Source organism: Lycium barbarum, chromosome 3, assembly GCF_019175385.1.
Source record: "Lycium barbarum isolate Lr01 chromosome 3, ASM1917538v2, whole genome shotgun sequence".
In the NCBI taxonomy this organism is placed as follows: Eukaryota; Viridiplantae; Streptophyta; class Magnoliopsida; order Solanales; family Solanaceae; genus Lycium; species Lycium barbarum.
The window spans coordinates 126,638,668-126,660,911 of record NC_083339.1 but is presented as its reverse complement, the minus strand read 5'-3'; the positions used below and the strand labels follow the sequence as shown (position 1 = coordinate 126,660,911).

Here is a 22,244-nt window from a genome sequence, read left to right as displayed (position 1 = left end):
GCAGTCCCATTGCTGGAAAGATATGTGCTCTATTAAAAACAGTGTGGAAAGTAATATACTTTGGAAAATTGGGAAAGGAAATGTAAGTTTTTGGTTTGATAATTGGTCTCCTCTTGGACCTCTCCATACTAACATGCCTGATGAGATTACTATTAATGATATCAAGCTAAATGAAGTGTTCAAAGATGATCGATGGGACTGGTCTGTGCTGCAGATTCAACCTATTGATACCATTAAAGAGACTCTTTCTACTATGCATATCAATCTACAACATGAGATTGAAGACACTCCTATTTGGACTGGCACCACAACTGGGAAGTTCACTGTTTCCAGTGCCTGGGAACTAACCAGAAAGAAGAATGATATATGTTCGTTTGATGCCAATATTTGGCATAAAGACGTGCCTTTCAAAATGTCTTTCATGGCATGGAGAGATATACATAATAGAGTGTCTTACTAATGATAAAGTCAACAGACTGGGTATTGATAATGATATCAGGTGTAGCTGTTGCAAAGGCAATGGTATTATCCCAGGCCAGGAAACTGCCAACCATTTGTTCTATGATGGACAATATACTCAAAGGATATGGGGCCATTTTGTTGGCAATATGGGTATAGATTACAGAAACACTAATTTGAGGACTCTTCTTCTCAGATGTTGAAATCACAAGGACAAGAATCCCATTGCTTCCTACATTCATAAAGCTCTTCCTACCATCATTATTTGGGAGCTATGGAGATCCAGATGTAGCTCGAAATTTGATATGGAAAATCCCTCTTTTCAAAGATCTAAGGATTTTATTTCTTTTAACATTTCTCAATTGATTAGAACTCAATTCAAGAAGATAGATATCAGATACACCTGGGAAGAAATTTGCACCCTCTCTGAAGTTTCTATGAATGTTAATAGCTTTATTGTGGTGACATAGCTCAAACCTTCCTTACCATCTGTGAAACTTAACAGTGATGGGTCATGTATTAATGGTAAGTGTGGAGGAGGTGGAGTGGTAAGGAACTGGAAAGGTAAACTCATTATGGCCTACTCTATATCTTTGGGACAGGGCACAAGCAGTGAAGCAGAAGCTGGTGCCTTCTTATTTGGGCTTGATTGGTGCATCAACAATGGTTTTAATTCGATCGTAGGGGAGATCGACTCTCTATTGCTCCAAAACTCTATAAGGGGTACTTGGGAAATTCCTTGGAAAATCAAGGATACAGTGGATAAAATAAAGATACTAGTAAATAGTCATGATATTAGCACAAGACATTGCTACAGAGAAGCAAACAAAGTTGCGGATAGATTGGCTGCTCAAAGTCACAGCCAAGATGGACTATGTATATACAATACTTTTGCTGGCCTACCTGGACAAATTAGGGGCCTTTTAAACACGGATAGATGGAACTTACCTTCAATTAGAGTCAAGAAGAAAAATGCAAGGATGCTCATCTATGATCCACCTTGAATGTTTCCAGCTTTATTGTCACTTTGCTACTTCCTTTTGCGAATGGCTTTTTAGCTTGTAAACTTGGTTCTTCAAGTTCTTATCTTGTAGTAAAAGGTTAGGTCCGACCCCCCTTTTACATGATTATTCTTAAGTGGCAATAAAGTCGTGACTCAGTTCGAAGGTAAAAAAAAAAACAATATGATCTTGATTATATGTTTAACATTTTTATCTATCTATTGTTTCAATTCTACATAATCAAAATTATTGTTGGTATCTAAAAAAACAAATCATGGAACTAATTAATTAACTACTGATATATATTTGTTGAACTAATTATTGTAATTAATTCTCCTAATTTTTTAAATAATCAGAAGCAATTTAATAACCTAATCATACACATTCTCAATGTAATGTTAAATGATAAAGGAAAACAAAAGCCATGGGTCTCTTTAATAAAATTAAGTACTTTCTGTCAAGTTCCTGTCGAAGTTATCTAGTTTGATTAAATAATGAACCAGACACATTCAAATATAGACTTTCATACATATTTTCTAGGAAAAAGAACAGAAATGGCCGACCGGGTGAAACTAATCCTACCCGACGACTCAAATTTCCCCAGACGCAATTTGTAGCCCGCCCAACCCATTTACCACAACAAAAAAAAAAAAACCGGCGACTAAAAGTAGTCACTAAAGTTCGTTGCAAAACAGAGGACTTATTATGGCAACTTTAGTAGCCACTAAAGATCAAATATTCATTGTTGTATAGAATATGTATCCCTACCGTATATGTATAGAAAATGTATCATAGGTTTGAATCATTTGTTGTATAATTTGTGTATAATAAATGTATCATCAACATATATTCACTAATCATACATATATTATACATTACTATGTACATTATACATTGATTATATACTAATGATTCACATATTATACATATTCCATATATAAGCATAGAAAATGTATCGTTGTTGTATAATTTATGTATAAACTGTATCATTCTTGTATAGAAAGTGTATCATACGTCTAGACAATGTATCATACCTATACAGTATATAAAATATATCATTCTTGTATAGAAAGTGTATATAAACTATATCATTCTTGTATAGAAAGTGTATATATAATTTCAGCATATGTATATAAATTGTATCATTCTTGTATAGAAAGTGTATCGTACGTATAAAAAATGTATCGTACATATAAAAGATGTGATAAATATTATATACAACACTGATTATATCTCAAGACATGCATAATATGTGTATAATAAATGTATAATCAACGTATCCTTACAAATTATACATATATTATACATGTTTTGGGATATTTCTTGAAGGCTTAATCAACGTATAAATATACACATATTATACATGTTTTGGGATATTTCTTAAAAGTGCAATCACTGTATAAATATACACGTATCATACATGTTTTGAAATATTTTTCGAAGGCTCAATATGAGTTTTGACCTTTAATGGTGACTTTTTGTTGCCAGTGAAAAGTCTAATTTTTCTGTAGCAAGGCTTTAGTGACGACTCTTTTTATGTCGCCACAAAAAGTCTGATTTGTTTCCAAAAAAAAAATGTGTTTGGGCTGCTGGGCTGGCTAGCGCGTGAAATTACTTTGGACCGAAATGTCAGTTCTTCGTATTAGGCCCAAACATGGGATTACTTTGACCTATTTTCTCATCACTTCTCCATTTCCATTATGGGCCGAGATCAACAAAATACGATACAATTGGGCTTTGTAAAAGCTAGTACAGAGAGCTCCTTTCATAAAAATGTCCTCAAAGGAAAATCATGATTCTCGATTCGTGACACAGTTGATTAATGATTGATATTTTGATTCATATAACATGTGTAAGTAAATCTACATATATGGCAGCTGGACTATTCAAAGCTTTTCTTGTGGAAACTACATTTCATTCAAATTCAAGTGTATATACGGTAGATGGAAAGATGGATTTTCCAGTTAATTACTAAGAAATAATATCTTTTTTATTTCCGTATAAACTCACATTACTATATATAATAAGGGACAATGCGAAGATTTTGTAGTCCTTAGTTGGATCCCAGTCATTTAGTTGTGTGCTTGCTAACTAAAAGAATTTTCTCTTCAAAATTAACCCTTGTACTTGTTATTTATTGCATGATATATCAAAGTATATTCCAAATAAATCAAGATACTTTCATACCTTCTTTGGTAATATTGTACATGGCCCCTTTGTTCAACTTTTTGTAAGTGAAATATGTACCATAACTTTTTTTGTCATATATTTAGCCCTACTTTATTCCTTTATAACTTAGGTTGTCACATTCAATTTGGTAAATATTGTAAAGTTTGAGACCCTTTAAAATGCTTAAAAAGTTGTGAATAGTAATGATGTCATCTAAAAGAACCAACTATCCATAAAGAAAAATAAATAATAGTACTGCCTCTATCCCAATTTATGTGGCATCGTTTGACTAGACACCGAGTTTAACACATTTGTGAGCAGGGAGTTTGAGACTTTTGAAATTTGTGGTCCAAAACAAGTTCTAGATATTAGTGTGGTTGTAATTCACTTCATAAAGTTAAATTGTTTCTAAATATAGAAAAGTGACATTCTTTTTTGGACAGATTAAAAAGAAAGTGTGCCACAATAATTTTACATAGACAATAGTAACTTTGAAGAGCTCATTTGGTATTGAGAGACAACTCTGTAAATGATACTTCACTTTGTAAATTTTAGGATTATAGTTAGATTTATCCTGATCTTATCTCTTAATAATCTTTTTATTTTGAAAAATAAATTAGGTATGATATTTTAATATAATTTTGCATAGTAAAGAAAATCAAAATTGATCGTTCAGAAAAATAAAAGCGAGAAGGAATAAAATTATTAGGTACGTCTTTGCACTGAGACATGATTTACTTATTAAAATTTAGTTGATCTTAACATTCTTGGACTGATAACATAGTTATAATATTATTATGACGTAAATTATCAAAATAATATTCCACTTAGACTTTAAAAAAAGAATGCCATTTCCTCACATGCATCTTAATTTTGGAAAGAAAAAGAAAGTTTAAATTAAGAAAAACAACAGTTTTTTGATATTTTGCATGATTTAATTAGAATTAGCATATATTAATATCATTTTAAAGTGTCAATTTTTAAAATTTAAATTTTTTTCTTAATTTACAAGTAAATTCACCAATTTCTCAACAAAAGAATAAATGTACAATGTATGGTTTGATATTTTTTTCTTGAACAAAATTATATATTATTATTATTTTTTTGTTATTGTAAAAAGTAGTTTATAGTTCATAAAACATGATTTTTACTAATCGTGCATATGTAAACCACCAGCCCTTCTAGCAATTTTGTTGTTGTTGAGCTTTTGCGGTGAATCTTAGTTTTTTCTGGTGCAATAGCTTTTAGTATATTAGGGTATCAAAGGTTTTCAAGAAAGAAGAAAAAAAATTTAAGGTTTATTCAAATGTTTGAAAATAAGAAAAAAATATTTTAATTTTTTTTTAAGGTTTATTCAATGTTCTTAATTAAGTGGAGGAACGGGTTGGGGGTGAGGGTGGGTTCAGAGGAGAGTAAAAAGGAGGGAGATGTAACTGTATCTACTAAGTGATTGGCTCCTTAATCTCTTTTTAATAATTTTGTAACTTTTGGAATTTAATTTTGTTATTTATGTTTTCTAACTCATAAACCATTTTAGTTTAGCTAAACATAGGTTTTTACGGATATCAATATGATATCTTTTTAAGAAAATGATGCAAGAATTTGTGGTGATGAAGAATTAAAAGGATCCTTTTACTTATCTAAATTTTAGTTGAAAAATAATAGATTTCTTTGAATCACTATGAAGAAGAAGCAAAACATAATGATCGACTACTCTTGTAGTCAGTTTAGAATTATTTTAATTACTTCCAACTGTATTAGTTTATAGTATATCAAATTATCTTTTTTTCTAAACTATTATAAAGTTTTCTACATTAATTTGAGCCCGGACTTCACAAGACTAGTTCACAATATATATACTCCACTTAATAAAAGCTAGTAGCCACAAAATACTGGACTATATTAGATGTGGGAACCACTGCAGCATATATCAAGTAAGTAGTAAATAGCAAAGACTTCAATTTTTTTTTTTTTTTTGTGGGTCTCAACAAAGACTTCAACCTTATCACGACATTACAAATAGGCAAAAAGCTTATTTCACATCAATGTATTACCGGCTAATGAATTAACAAGCAGCTGGGCTCAACATCATGCTCCAGCTGATAACCAAATGAAGTACGTAACTGTTCTAATTCTTGTGCTCCTACTCACGACGTCTCACTCAGTGGTAATTTCTCAGTGCAGAAAACTACAAAAGTAATGATGGAGACCTCTTAATTTGTCCAATTTATGACAAAAATATACATCTAGTTACTAATCTTTTTGGAAACTGAGTACTCCTACAAAATCACGGCAATCCCTTTTTGTGTTTTTTGCCTACTTTTGATGATATATATCTGTAGTAATCTTCTTTCTTTCACCGGATTGATGAGACATCAAAATGGACATTTTACAGTATTGTTTGCATGCAATTTGTAGTATATACATCACGCTTTAATTTATTTGCGCGTAAATGGATAAGTGTGTACATGAAAGTGATTTCTAACGAGTGTTCAAAGATGGTTTGACCTCTGGAAGAAATTAATTATCAGAATTGTTTTCTTTTGCATGCATGCATGGCTTTGTGGAATTTTCCTAGTTCAGAAGAAACAAAGTGGAAAATTCTAGTAGAACGACGAAGTTTTGTTTCTTCATAGAAGGAGAATCGGCTAGCAATTAGCTAGAGAAGAATATTCTGATGGACTAGTTTCTCATGAAAGCACTTGCATGAAGGTTCTTAGTTTAATTCCCTTGTGATTTTTGCTCTTTACGAGTTTAAGTTAATTACACTGTGAGTGTAAGAAATTTTTATACTATCCGACTATCTTTATCTGTTATAAATCTCATAGAAGACTTACCCGTAAATATATTTGGATGACCTGATATCCAGTGGCAGAGTCAGGATTTTCACTAAAAGGGTTCAAAATATAAAAAACTAAACATATAAAGAAGGCAAAATGAGTTCAACGCCTACTATATATACATAAAAAATATTTTTTTACCTTATATAAATAGTATTTTTTTTCGTCGAAGGGAATTCGGATGAACCCCTCAACCCTGTGTGGCTCCGCCTCTGCCGATAGCCTAAATTTTTGTTTTACATTGACAGTATAAGTAAGATTCTTTTTTACGCTAACAGTATACTTTTTTTTTTTTTGGCGGTCCCTTGTGAATACATATTCCACTTCCATATCTTGGCCTACACCAACGTTAGAGGCAGATTCGAATTTTAAATCTACGAGTTTTGAATTATAATTTTTTTACTTTTTAGATTCTAAATAAATTATTTATTTATATAAAGTAAATATTTAATTATATATAAAGTTTGAATCAAAACTATTAATTTTGGTAAACCTATAACTTCTAACTGTAAATTAGCCCCTAGCTAGTACGTAACTACACGGAACCTATAACTTCTAACTGTAAACAATTGAATCTGCAGAACCTATAACTTCTAACTGTAGATTAGCCCCTAGCTAGTACGTAACTACGCAGACTTAAATCAGATCTTCAAATATGTTGATGGTTGTTTGGTAGGTACTCAAAATTATTCAGGGATTATAATCTTGAGATTAATTTATTCCATCTCTTGGGATTATTTTATACTATTTAAAAGATAATATAAAATATTTTATACCATTTAAAAGATGGTATAAAATAATCTCGGGATAAGTGGGATAAGAAGGATATTCCACCCTTGGGATTATGCTTCATTTGGTATCGTGTTTGATAGGAGGTATAAATTTATCCCAGAATAAATTTATACCTCCTACCAATTACGGTATAAAAATTAGTGTTGGATATCTCAACCTATGCCATACACCAAACGATCCATACCTTCGTTTGGTAGAAGGTATAGGCTGAGATATCCAAGCACTAATTTTTATACCATATTTGGTAGAAGGTATAAATATATCTTGGGATAAATTTATACCTTGTACCAAACATGGTATAAAAATTAGTGCCGAGATATCCCAGCTTATACCTTCTTATCCCACTTATACTGGGGTTATTTTATACCATCTTTTAGATGGTATAAAATAATCCCAATAGATGGGATAAATTAGTCCCAGAATTATAATCCCGGAATAATTTCGATTATCTACCAAACGACCCCTTAGGGGTCGTTTGGTTTAAGGTATAAGCTGGGTTATCCCAGCACTAATTTTTATACCATGTTTAGTATAAGGTATAAATTAGTGCTGGGATAAATTTATACCTTGTACCAAACATGGTATAAAAATTAGTGCTGGGATAACCCAGCTTATACCTTCTTAACCCACTTATACTGAGATTATTTTATACCATCTTTTAGATGGTATAAAATAATCCCAATAGATGGGAAAAATTAGTCCCGGAATTATAATCCCGGGACTAATGAGTCCTTAAACCAAACGACCCCTAGTGTTATGTTTTAGTTCATGATGATAGCGACACTTTATCCCAAGATTGTGATATAGAGAGCATTACTAGCTAAACAGTGCACATTCAGAATTTTAAAATCATGATGCTCCACCGTAATCTTAAGAAATTTCGTGAGTTTGTGCCATTGGGTGAGAGAGTGTCGGGTGACTTGTGAATGATGAGCCAGAAAATAAAGGAAAATGTTATGTCAAAGGGCAAAGTTAATTTCAATTTTATAATACCACATAAAATTGTAAATTAATTAATTAATACCTTAAAACACATTCAGTTACTTTTAGGGTTGGGCATATTTCCGTTCAAACCGAAAAACCGATTTAACCGGATCGAATAAATCGAAATCGAAATTAACTTCGGTTTGGTTCGATTTAAATTTATAAGATTTCAACAATTCGGTTCAATTTTCAGTTTATGCAAAATTAAATTCGGTTAAACCAAAAAATCGAATTTTAACAAGCCACTTTTTTCTTGAAACATATATATATATATATATATTGTATGTCTCTTTCTGGTCTCTCTATATGTGACGGCTTTGCTCCTGTTGAGATGTACTGGTACTGTTACTGTTTCCTTTGAGCTTAGAAAACATCGCTCTAATTTTAGCTTATGTTTGTTAAAAATTGCTTGAAATTGTCCAAACGCCTACTTGTGGTTGTGGAAAAGTTTCCATATCTAAATCGAATAAACCGAACCGAAATTGCAAAAATCGAACTGAACCGAAGTTATTTCGGTTCGGTTTCGGTTCCCATTTTTTACAAATCGAAAACCGAAAAATCGAATCGAATTTAGGAAACCGAACCGAACCGACCGAACGCCCAATCCTAGTTACTTTTACGTCAAAGAGCGAGGCTTATTCCACATCAATCTGATAGCTTTTTTTCTTTTTCTTTCCATCATTGTCTCTTTATGTTGTAGAGTTTCATTCCAATTTCTCTATCAAATTCTCTTTACGTGCATGGAGGTGGATGGACATGACTCAAATTTTAAATAAAAAACATATTTTGAAAATTTAAAGCTCGTAGATAGAGGTGTTAAATTCGGGCAGATCAAAGTAAGCTAAGTGAATAATTATGGGGATCGTTATATTGATAGAGGCAAACCTAGCATTTGAAGTTTATGAATTTTTACAACAATCAAATTAATATACGCATACGATAACATTAGATTTACATTCAAAATATTTATTGAATTCTTTTGTAATACATACATGGCATGTGCAAATTAATGAAACTATTGATTCTCGTGAATCCTTAAGTCCTACTCTACATCCGCCATCGATCATTAACCCATACAAATGCTATTTGCTGGATCAAGATAAACTAAATAATGGGGGGATAATAAATGAACAACAAATAAATCATTAACCCGTTCAACTTAAATGAATCATATTTACCAAGGTTTAATTATTTGTTTTCTTTTAATTTATTTAATTACCTAACCAAGATTTTTTTTCTTTATTTTGACTATATATAATATATTAACAAACAAAAAAAAGTTTCTCTTGGGTCAAATTTTTTGCTACGTTTTTAATTTAAATCTGACCAAAATATATTAAGTTAATAAATAAACAACAAATAAATCATTAACCCATTCAACTTAAATGAATCATATTTCATGAGCTAATTTTATCATTCAAACTCACAGATGTACGCCGCCCAGAGGCCGTCCATTTCCAGAAGGAAAAGGAGACCTTCTTTGGAAGTTGACACGAGTTTACATTTGAGAGGTCGCAAATATATAATATTAGGGGACCAGTAGACAGTAGATAACTGGCGTGATTGGAGATTTTTTTTTTTTTCTCGAGATTTTTGTTGTGTCATTTTGCCTATCTACAAAATGTTATATTTCAGTTTGGTGCATAGCTATCCCCTATTAATTCTCTTGTCCTGATCTTCTCAAGTTGTTATTTATTTGGTCTTACCAAACCAAATTCTGAATATTGTAAAACGAAAGGCGACACATTAAATTTAATTACTGTTGCTACAACAAGAACAAGATCAAGATATGGACAAACATATATTCTTATCTTTACAAATAGTTATCCAAATAGTTTAAAATAAAAAACTACCTCTAATTGTGACATCGTATTAGCGAAAATGAAGTACTTAACGTAGAGTATTAGCTAGGCAGGTCAGTAAGTACTTTTATAAATAATAATCTACGTTGTTCAATTCTAGATCGTCTATTATTGTTCTTTTTCCTCAACTAGATTGTCTATTATTTATAAAAGTACAACACACACACACACACACACATATATATATATATATATATATATATATATATATATATATATATATATACTTAGGGCATTCATCATTTTCCTTTCTCAAATAAAGACGAAAAAGTGTATTCCGTAGTTCATTTGTGATCTTCATATTCAAAAAACAGCTAGGAAAATTGACCCACAATTTATTGAACCTTTGTATCTCTGCCATCGCTATTTTTCGGCCTGAGTTTATACTTTATAGTAGTAGCGTAATCCTTCACGGCTCTTTGTTGAGTTAAGATGCTAAGAAAGAAGCCAACGACCTAGCCTAATAAATGAATTTTAGCCGATTATTTGAGTAAAAACCCACCTTATAATTCGAGTAACAGTTACATAATTCAATCAAGTTATTGAGCTGAGCACAACCGAAACTCTTGTTGAAAATTGTGATGAACCGAATTATAATACAAGCAGGTCAAACTGAGGTCGAGAAATTAACTCTGCTCAATGCTCAAGACTATCTAATCAAATAGAGATGTAGCTAGAATTCTAATAAGACCTACTGTAGTAATTTTGTATTTGTATTAAGTAATCCACTTAATATGCATAATATTTAATTTAATTTGTTCAAAACTTAAGCAAGTTGTCTTTTCTAGAATCCAAAACTCATAACTTCAAAATTGTTGATCCTCCTCTTTTACTTTAAAATACATCACTACTAGAAAATCTCTTTTTTCCCACTGAAAAATGTTCAGTGGTTATTTCCCATTGAATGCCCGTCGGAAAAACTTTAATAGTAGTATTTTCGTAGGAAAAAGTAGAAAGTATCCCAACATTTCAATGAGATAACCTGTTTCCCATCATGCATTTTCTTAGTCAGTTGGTTTGGTGGGAATGAGGTGGGAAAATTATGTTTTGTAGCACGAAGTTTTCACTGAATGCCGATGGGAAAAATTTCTGTGTCTAGTGTATATTCTAAATTTCTTGATATATGTATATCCCTTCAATTAGGCCCAAAAAAACAATATAATTAAAAGAATCGCTATCATTCCTCCACAACTAGGACCATTGCATGATATGAGCTGGCTAGGAGACAAAACGTAGAAAACCCACAAAGTTCACGTTGGTAAAAAGAAAAGGGAAAATTGTCCACATGTTATCAAATGCTATAACAGTATCGTAATATATAGGCCCCGACGACAATGATAAAGAGTCTAATGGCATGCATCTCATTTCCTTGTGTATGATTTGATTAATCGATCTTTGGTGGTTTTTCAACGTATATATCTCTCTAGGTCCCTTTATGATCTGCACTCACTTACGTCCAATATCTGTATTTAATGAAAACAGTTCATTTTTATTAAAAATAGAACTGCGGAGTTTGCAGGCATGAGTACTTCTACTGCGCCTTTTCATATGAATGCTTTGAATCTTGATATAAGTACTCCTGTATATAGCTTTATAGTTTATACTAAGATGATGTACAATAAAATACATTTCATTCTTCCAATTTTTCTTATCGATTATCTCGTCCCTCCTTGCCACGAAAAAATGAAATCCGTGTGCTTAATTTAATTTCCAGCTGTAAATATTTACCTAGCTATAAAACAAGTTCATTGTTTTTGAAACTCCAGTACACTACGATTTTGCCTATATACATCCAGATTCCAGTAGCTTCTAGCTGAATGATTGTTTCTATTTTTGTGCTAGCTAAGTTCCACTTAGTTTCTATTTTTGTGTCTTCACAAAATGGACAATGCAACTCCAAAAAAATTGAGGAATTCTCCATCTTAGATCTGCCGTCTAGTTGTAGTATAATGCTTCATTACGCAAACCTTCACTATTGATGTTAATTAGTTTTCATACACTGAGAATGCTAATTTTTTCCCCGAAAACCACGAGCTTCAAAAGTCTCATAGCCACAAAAATACTGAGAATGCTAGTAGTAGTAGAAATGTAGCGAAACTTTCACTATTGATGTTAATACACTGAGCATGAGCATTAGTTTTCATACATAATGCTGTCTTTGGGTCCCAATTTATGAGGTAATATTTGATTTGGTCGGAGTTTAAAGATTTTTTTTAAAAAAATATTTATGATTTAAAATAAGTCTTAAATATTTATTTGGTAATAAATGATTTTATTAATTTTCAAGTAAATTGAAGCGGAAGAAGCAACAAATACTGTATACGTTGTTTGGGGGAGCATTTGTTATGCCAATGTCTTTGTCACAATATACATTCAGAAAATAGTACACAGAGATCTAAATGCAGTGAGTGGATAGTTACAGGAAAAGGGAAAATGGACCATTCATTACTCAGTACACCATTATATGAAAAATCACTAACCAATCTTTATAATATGGCCAAGCCCTTTTAGCAGCTGATTGATTGACGTTGCCATAGTTCCATTAATTTAATTTATGTGTGTACAAGTTGCGCACAAGAGTAAAATGTAACTTCACACTTGACTGAAATATTATTACATGAGAAAATGACTCATTTCCGGCTGCCAATGACCGAGTGATCGAGTGAGTAAGATACTCGGGGTCGTTTGATTAATGAATAATTTATATCGATATTAATAATTTAGGACTTGTAACTTCCATTCTGTTAGAGCAAAGTACTTTCTTACGAGCAACACCTTGTTACACTAATAATGTACAAACTTGACACTGTAGTGATTGACAACAGTTAATACAGTCAGAGTTGTAAAGCTAAGTGCGAATGTGTTTCATGAACATGTTTGATTATTCAAAAGTACATGAAATCACTCCATAATTAATCAAAGGGATAAGCACGCAAATAGCTGGTGTGTGTATATTATGGAACAAGACTTTGCTCTTTCAGCTTGGGAATTGAAACAAGTATGGGAACTAATACAAAAACTGCAGGAAATTAAGGAGCCGTTTGGCCATGAATAAAGATTTGGAATATTTTAAAAAGTTTTTATATAAGCTTTTGTTTATCAAACAGGGCTTACTATTCCAGAGTATAAAATTGGACTTGTTCGTGGGTACTATGTTTTCATGATTCAAATACTACTTCAACTTTTCTTGTCCAAACGCTTACTAAAAGAAATCGTATTATTTATAGGGGCTCCAGTATATTAGCCTATAGAATTTTCCTTTTACCGTATTTTTGTGTTGTGTCTTTTAATAACTAGATACGTATGAGAGTGAGTCATTATGGTCCCCAAGCTGAAACTCTAATATGCCAGATTTTGGGTATCGTCACGACGACTGGCACAAAATTTATTTTCTAATAAAACAAAAGTGACTAATTTTAAGGCGTTAATTATGCTAACGTACTAGTACTAGTAGTATAAGTGAAGCTCCAATGTCAATATTTTCAGTCTCAATTATTATAACACAATGGCATTGCCTCGTAGTTAGGAACTTGATTTGAAAAATCAACAAACACAGATGAGTCAAGGAATAAAATTAAAACTTCTATGATTCGTTGTGCCAATGACGATATTACTATCCTTAAACGTGATTTTAAATCGTTAATCAGAATTACTCATACTATCAGTAAGGAGTATGATATTTTTGTTTGTGGGGGCTGTCAAATATAGTAGTTTCACGTTTTAAGACTGATGAAATGAGCTTCAGGAAGAGGCTGGATCTGGACAAAGACAACAGTGAGCCCAACAATGTTCATCAATGGTCCTATAATTCTATTTACAATTTGGGTGAAATTTCTTATAAGGACATGAATTGACATTAATCAGAGTACACACAAATAGGTCAAGGTGATTCAACATAGTTATAAATATAAAAAATAAAAATAAACTATATAGATGACTTGTTCACAACGATCGGATAGACACCTTAACTTTGTCGATGACTAGATATACACCTCTACTTGACACGTGTGTGATCTTGTGAATCCTACGTGGCAAAATATCTGTCTTTCACACAAATTTGAACGTATAAAACTTTTAAAATTATGTTTTTAATTCCTCTTTTCCTTTTCTTTTTACAGTTACATGGGCCCATCATATTTTCACAATATTCTTCAAATTTTCATCTAATAGAGTATATATCTTGAAAGTTTCAACCTCAAGAAATTTTAAGAGGATCTAACCAAAATTTTAATCAAATTTAATTCATCTACTTTGCAAATGACCCAGAAGAAGTAGATAACCCCAAAAAATAATTTTATTAGGAACATCAAAAATCATCAAATTGAAAACTTTTACCTTTATTTTCTATTTAAGAAAGAATTGGAACTGAGAATACAATAATTTTTGTTAAAGTTGCTAAAAGATAGATTGCTAAAAGAATAGCTATATCTTGTAGTTAACAATATGACTAGCTACTACTAAGTTTCAGATTTTGTTGTCAAAGTCGATAGCATCTGAACACCGAAAGATATAAAATACAAATGGAAGAGGAAGTTTGGGAAGAAGTAGAGGGGGTGGAGGGGAGGGTTTTTTTCTTTTAAAAAATTACACAATATTTTTAATTTAAAGAAATGTATAAAAAAATTAAATTAAATGACTAAGTATTCTTTTTTTTTCTTTCAAAAAACACACGCATGTCATTCACTGATTGGTCCATTTGACATGTCATCTGCGAATGCAACTCACGCGTAAAGTCTGTTGGATCCGGGTGTCCACGAGATACACATATGTCAATTAAAGATGTTATCTGGTCATTTATAGAGTTAAAATATCTATTTGATCAATATGACCAACACAAAGGGACATCTATGTGTTCCGCCTAGAAATAATTGTGTATCTATTTAATTAACATGGTAAAAATTTTAACGACGGGGTGTCAATTAACACTCTTTGAACAAGACTCCGTCATTGGAAGACATAGTTACTGTTAATAAGTTGCACATTTAAACCCGATTTCATTTTTAAACCTGCTCTATTTAAACCCGACCCAACTACATAAAAAACCCATATGCGACCAACTTGTTCCCGAGTCCTACATCTAGAGCCACTAGACACAGGAGCCGGTAACCCATATGTGTCTTTTATTTAGTTGGATCGGGTTTAAATCGAGCGAGTTTAAAAATGAAATTGTGTTATGTTGGGGATTTCGTTAAGACAGGGGTATATTTGAAAACTTTAATGACTGGAGGGGTATTTGTGACCCAAATTTGTAATGGAGAATATTTTTAGCCATTTTTCCAAAGTAGAGGGGCATTTTTGACCATTTTTTCTACTTTTTATGTAGTTTTCAAATATGCAAATTTATTATAAAATACTCGAAGAATCTATATTTAAATTTAAGTCAAAGAAAAATCTGTTTGACTCTCAAACTGATCAACTTTCAAACAAATTGGGACGGAGGGAGTAGCACTATTCTGACATCATTAGCTGCTTAATTAGTTAATACTTATACTAGTATATGTCAAACAGAAATTTCATTTATTTATTTTCTTATATAAAAAGAGAGTTCTATAAGCTACTAGCCTACTAGCATATTTAGAAGCCCCCACCTTCCCCCAAACTTGATAAGACCAGTCAAATGCAAGGGAATGAGCCAGAAAAAAAGATTTAAACTTTGGCCAATTTTTTTTTGTCATATCTGTCTCTTCATATTTATATAAACCTGGCCCTTTGGGATTTTCATTTTCTCAAACCCAATGTTATTTTCTCTCTTGGCTACATCCTAATATCATATATTTTTACGATTTCTTTTGAAGCCTTCCACTGGATTCCAAAACAAATCATAAACTAAACAAAGAAGATATATTTAACAAAAAGATGGCTGCTTTTTCATCATATCAATTACAGCACACGAACTCTTCTCTTCTTGACACAGTATTTTTGCCAAGTTCTCCCATAAAGATGTCTGGCTTTTTGACAGAACAAAACAATTCTTGTACAATCCAGAATTGTTTTTCTCAATTTTACCAACCAGAATTCCCTGCCAATGTGATTGTTCATGAAAATAGCCCAAATGTTACTACTACTACTGCTGCTACTCTTAGCCAAAATGAGCCTTATTCTGTCACCAACAAAAGTAGCAGCAGTAGCAGCTTGGATATGGATTCTTCCTCTGTTACTGATAAAATTGAAAGTGAGAATAATAAGCCTAATGTCACTCCTATGGACAAGAAAAGAAAATCCAGAGAAGGGTCTCCTTCTACTAGTTCTGCTCATTCCAAGGTAATTGAAATTTCCATATATGTCCTCCAATTTTTCATCTTCTTGATCAATTTCTTGGATTTGAGATTAACAATACTCTGTTTTTTTCCCACAATTTAACACAGGGTGATAATGGCAAAAAGACGAAGAGCAATAGCAAATTAGTAGTCAAAGAGGAGAAGAAAGCTAATGAAGAGGCACCAACAGACTATATTCATGTTAGAGCAAGAAGGGGCCAGGCAACTGACAGCCATAGTCTTGCTGAAAGGGTACAATATTTTATTTTCCCCTTTAGCTCTAACTAAAATTTACCAATGTGCGTATGGATTTTTTCTTTTTGTTACCCCGTGTTCGCTATCACATTGGGCTCGATTAAATCCGATTTCGCGCCGGAAGGTCCCTATTGGTTTAAAGCACTTTTCATGAAAGACGATTTCATAACCGGTTCTCGTTGAACACGAGACTTATGATTAAGAACAAAGGAGTACTTACCATTTCATAGTATTTGCCGAATAGAAATTATCAATTCTATAATTTTTTTTTTTTTATCAATTCTATAAAAATTATTACTTACTACTGTATCACGTGCAACAGTTTTCTTACTGTTTAAATTGTGATATGATCTCAGGTGAGGAGACAGAAAATAAGTGAAAGGATGAAGAAATTGCAATCTCTTGTTCCTGGTTGTGACAAGGTGAATAACAAATTTAGTTCAGTAATTTTGTTTTCTTTTTGTCTTTCCATGTAAGGTGGAATGACACTTTTTCAAGGTAGTAGTATTTAAATCTTTTTTTTTTTTTTAATAATTCTTCTGAAAAATTTCATGTGACTTGAATGAGATCAGGTAACTGGGAAGGCCCTCGTGTTGGATGAGATAATCAATTATGTCCAAACTTTGCAAAACCAAGTTGAGGTAAAAAGAGAATAATTAATATTTTCCTTTAATTAGCATTGTATAATTAAAATATTACTAATCATATTATGTGTTTCCCATGTTTCAGTTTCTCTCAACGAAACTTGCTTCTTTAAATCCAATGTACAATGACTTTGGCATGGACTTAGATGCACTCATGGACAGTCCTGATGACCAGGTATATATAAACACAGAAAATGGGTTCAGTTTATGGATTTCCTTCAAATATTCACTAGTTTCATTTAATACTATTGGTTTTTTTTTTTTTTTTTTAAAACTATTATGATTTTTTTTTCCAGAATTTGAGTGGCTTGGAGATACCACTGCCAAATATTCAGCAAGTTAGCCCTACTACATCAAAGGCAGCTGAAGTTATTCCTAACACTAACAGCGGGTATCCTTTTTTGGATAATTCAGCATCACTCATGTTTCAACAAGCCGATTTCCCTAATTCCATTTCTCAGGTAATGCAATATTCATTGAATATGGTCATGATGATCTATAAGACTAATTAATATGCATAATCACCAAATATATAGGGAAACACCTAAAAGACACACTATGATTGAATTGGTATCAGACACTTCGATGACACATTATATATAATGACTAACTTTGTAAAGATTTTTTTTATACAGTTAGTAGATTTTAACATGTGATAGTTGACTAATTATTATTATATCGAGTTATCAACTACTCCCTCTGTCTCACTTCATGTGACATTTTTCGTTTTTCGATAGTCAAACTTCTCAATTAAAAAGCGTACATTTAGAAATAGAATCTTTTAGTTTTTCAAAATAAAATTTACATATTAGGAAACTACATAAAAAGACATATTATATCTAAAAATTTACATATTAGGAAACTACATAAAAAGGCATAATTATACTTAAAATTTACAATAATTAATAATTCAAAATATTTAAAAGGCATATGAAAAAATTGTTATTAAGGAATAATTCGTTTGACTCTCGAAATTCGTGTCATATAAATTGGAACGGTGAGAGTAATACTTATCATAAAGATTTATCTGTAAGTACCACTAAGTCATTGAAAATACTGTAGAATATGATTGAGAAATTAGTATATAGCTAATATACATGAAGTATATTTTTTCTAACATGGAAAAGCACATACTATATCTTTTGTCAGGGTAATGGACAGCTCTTATGGGGTTTGGATGACCAAAAACCAAAAATAATACATCAGTCAGGATTCAGCAACAATTTTTGTTCTTTCCATTAATATAACACCAGGCCCTGTCCTACACAACATCTGGGAAACAGTTCCTAAATATCTTGGATTGTGCAAAAGATATTTAAGGCCAAGGAATACTAGAATATGCAGGATACAATTGGCTAGGTGCAACAAATGGAGAGGTTCTCAACCAAAAAAGTATACCAGAACTGCAAGAGTTACCCGGAGGAGACTTATATGCAATAATCATAGTGCCCAAAAATGAATATTCATTCTCAGGTTGGCTATACATGGAAGATTGTATACCAAAGACAGGATTGCACAATGGGGTATAGATACAAGTTTTATTTGCCCACTCTGTAATGTGGCAAATGAGACCCTGCAACATCTATTCTTTGAATGTTCTATTAAATTACTGGAAACATATGGAGGCAGTTGCTCAAATGGTAGGGCATTCACAGAAGCAACTTGGTATGACATGATGAATTGAACTGGGCTGAAAAAGTGTGCAAAAAGAAGCATTGGAGATGGATATACAAGTTCGCTTTAGCAGCAGCTGTGTACTACCCTGAGGCAGGAAAGTGATAGATTATGTAAAATATTAATTAGAATATTTTGTAGTCTACTATTTTAGGTTAGCTATTTTGTATATTGTGTAATCTCCTATTTTAGGTTAGAATATTTTTCTCCTATTTTGTATGTAAACCAATTCAAGTAATGAAAGGATTCAGAGAAAATATTTCTTACATGGTATCAGATTAGGGTTTCTTTCTTCTTCCTCCTTCTGCTACGCCCTAAATCCCTATTTTTTTCCTCCCTAAGCCGTCGCCCCCTTCTTTTTTTTTTTTCCCATGGCCGACGCACCTACCACCCCGGCTAAGCCCACGTTCCACCCGGCTCTCGCGGTCTCCAATATCAAGAATCACATCTCTGTTACTCTTGAGATGGAAAACTCACAATACGGTACATGGGCCGAGCTTTTCAAAATTCATGCTCGTTCTCACAAGGTCCTTCATCACATCATTCCTCCACCTAAAGGTAAGGAGAAGCCGGCTCCCAAAACTGATGAGGAAGTTGAATTATGGACCACCATTGTCGCCACCGTGCTTCAATGGATTTATTCGACAATTTCGAATGATCTGTTAAACACTATCATCGAACCAGACGCTACTGCCACGGACGCTTGGGATCGCTTGCGTGATATCTTCCAAGATCATCAAACTTCTCGTGCGGTGACTCTCGAACAAGAATTCACAACGACTCGTATGGAGGATTTTCCGAATGCCTCCGCCTATTGTCAACGTCTCAAGATCCTTGCCGATCAACTGAAAAACGTTGGGGCTCCCGTGGCGAATAGCCGCCTTGTCCTTCAACTGGTCTCGGGTCTCACTGAAGCGTACAAAGGGGTTGGGACACAAATTCGCCATGCAAAGCCGCTCCCCCCATTCTCTGAGGCTCGGTGTTTCCTTATTTTGGAAGAACGTGAACTTGCGGCTATGGTGTCTCACGGGTCTGGTTCAGCTATGGTGGCCTCGGTCGACGACGCGCCACTCCCCTCGGACAACACAAGCTCACGCCGAGGGAAATCAAAAAATTCCGGTGGCCAAAATTCTGGAACTGGCCGTAAGGGGGGCTCGGGCCGCGGCTCGGGCAGCGGTAAAACCACGGGTGGCCGCGGTAATTCTGCCCGAAGCAGTGGCGGTCAGCAGTAGTGGACTGGCCATTGGCAGTGGGTCCCCCAGCCCCGCTGGGCTGCTCCTCCCCCTGCCCGTACCCGACAGCTTCTTGGGCTCGTCCGCCGCCAGTCCCGCCATGGCAGCAGGGTACTTTAGGCCCTCCTCCAACTCAGCAGCTCTACACGGCGGCAGTGGCCCCTCCCGGGTCGTATATTCCAACCGACATTGAGTCCGCAATGCACACCATGACCTTGAACCCGCCCGATCAAAATTGGTACATGGACACCGGGGCCACTTCTCATATGACATCCTCGGACGGTAATCTCTCGTCTTATTTTAATTTGAGCAATCAAAATAATGGTATTGTTGTGGGAAATGGTCATTCGATTCCAATTCGTGGTTGTGGTCATACTAGTTTGCCTCCCCCAAACCCCCATTTATCCTTACGCAATGTCTTACATGCTCCTAAACTCATTAAAAATTTAATCTCAGTACGGAAGTTCACTACTGATAATTCTGTGTCTGTTAATTTTGATCCATATGGGTTTTTTGTGAAGGATTTTCAGACGGGGATGCCACTAATGCGGTGTGATAGTCAGGGAGATCTTTATCCGGTCACCACCATCCAATGTCCAACCACCACTCAATCAACCTTTGCGGCGTTGTCTTCTCCTTTTTGGCATGCTCGCTTGGGTCATCCGGGAAATTCTATCTTAGATTGTCCTAGGGTTAATAAAAGCATTAAATGTAATAAATCTAGTCTTTCTAGTATTTGTCGTTCTTGCGTTCTTGGTAAACACATTAAGTTGCCGTTTGATTCTTCTATTTCCGAAACTTTGATGTCATTTGATATTATTCATAGTGATTTGTGGACCTCTCCCGTGTTAAGTTCATTGGGTCATCGATATTATGTTCTTTTTATGGATGATTTTTCGAAGTTTTTATGGACTTTTCCTTTGGCTAAGAAATCCGATGTTTATCCGAAATTCTTAGCTTTAAAAACCCACATTCATACTCAATTTGAACGTCATATTAAAAATGTCCAATGTGATAATGGGAGGGAATATGATAATGGTCAATTCGGAAAATTTTGTGAGTCTAATGGGATTTCATTTCGTCTTTCTTGTCCACATACGTCTTCACAAAATGGGAAAGCCGAAAGAAAAACCCGTTCTATCAATAATATCACTCGGACTCTTCTTGCTCATGCCTTTCTCCCTCCTTCGTTCTGGCATCACGCTTTACAAATGACAACATATCTTCTTAATATTTTACCAAGTAAATTATTAGGTCACGTTTCTCCTCTTCAAGTGCTATACCAAAGAAAGCCATCTTACTCTCATCTTCGAGTTTTTGGGTGTTTATGCTATCCCCTCTTTCCTTCTCCGACTATCCATAAATTGCAAGCCCGGTCTACACTGTGTGTCTTTTTGGGGTATCCTCCGAATCATAGAGGGTATAAGTGTTATGATTTATCGTCCCATAAAATCATTATTTCTCGTCACGTGATTTTTGATGAGAATGTCTTCCCCTTTTACAATTTACATTCTCCCACTTCTATTACTTATGAGTTTTTGGACGATGGCATTTCCCCATTATGGTTGCATCACCTGGCTTCTACTACCCCCTCCCACCGTGACCCAGCCCGGTGCCCAGTCCCCTCCCACCGTGACCCAGCCCGCTGCCTAGTCCCCTCCCATCGTGACCCAGCAGCCCGCTGCCCAGTCCCCTCCCACCGTGACCCAGCCCGCTGCCCCTCCCCCCTCCACTGGCAGTCCCCTCCCACCGTCACCCCAGCCTCCCCCTTCTACCAATCCATCCCGAATGGTGACCCAGAGTCAGCATGGTATTTTTAAGCCAAAACACACGTTTAACTTGAATACCATGGTTACGAAATCCCCTCTCCTCGTAACCCTGTGACCGCCCTTCGCGACCCGAATTGGAAAATGGCTATGGATGATGAATTTGATGCTCTTATTAAAAATAAGACGTGGGAGTTGGTGCCCCGTTCACCTAATGTGAATGTTATTCGTTCTATGTGTATTTTCACTCATAAAGAAAAATCTAATGGTGACTTTGAGAGGCATAAAGCCCGTCTTGTAGGTGATGGT

At 34.0% G+C, this 22,244-nt stretch overlaps 2 protein-coding genes across 2 annotated transcripts; both read left to right on the top strand.

Moving 5' to 3' along the window:
* Positions 1-15,692: 15,692 nt before the first annotated feature.
* LOC132632331 (transcription factor BC1-like) lies at positions 15,693-19,203 on the top strand. The gene is made up of 7 exons (XM_060348218.1): positions 15,693-16,368; positions 16,473-16,616; positions 16,976-17,041; positions 17,192-17,260; positions 17,349-17,438; positions 17,560-17,724; positions 18,413-19,203. Exons 1-7 carry the CDS (start codon positions 15,964-15,966, stop codon positions 18,503-18,505), a joined length of 1,032 nt encoding a protein of 343 aa, XP_060204201.1. The 5' UTR covers positions 15,693-15,963; the 3' UTR covers positions 18,506-19,203.
* Positions 19,204-19,308: 105 nt separating this feature from the next.
* Positions 19,309-21,013, top strand: LOC132632332 (uncharacterized). The gene has a single exon (XM_060348219.1). It carries the CDS (start codon positions 19,309-19,311, stop codon positions 20,167-20,169), a length of 861 nt encoding a protein of 286 aa, XP_060204202.1. The 3' UTR covers positions 20,170-21,013.
* Positions 21,014-22,244: the final 1,231 nt, after the last annotated feature.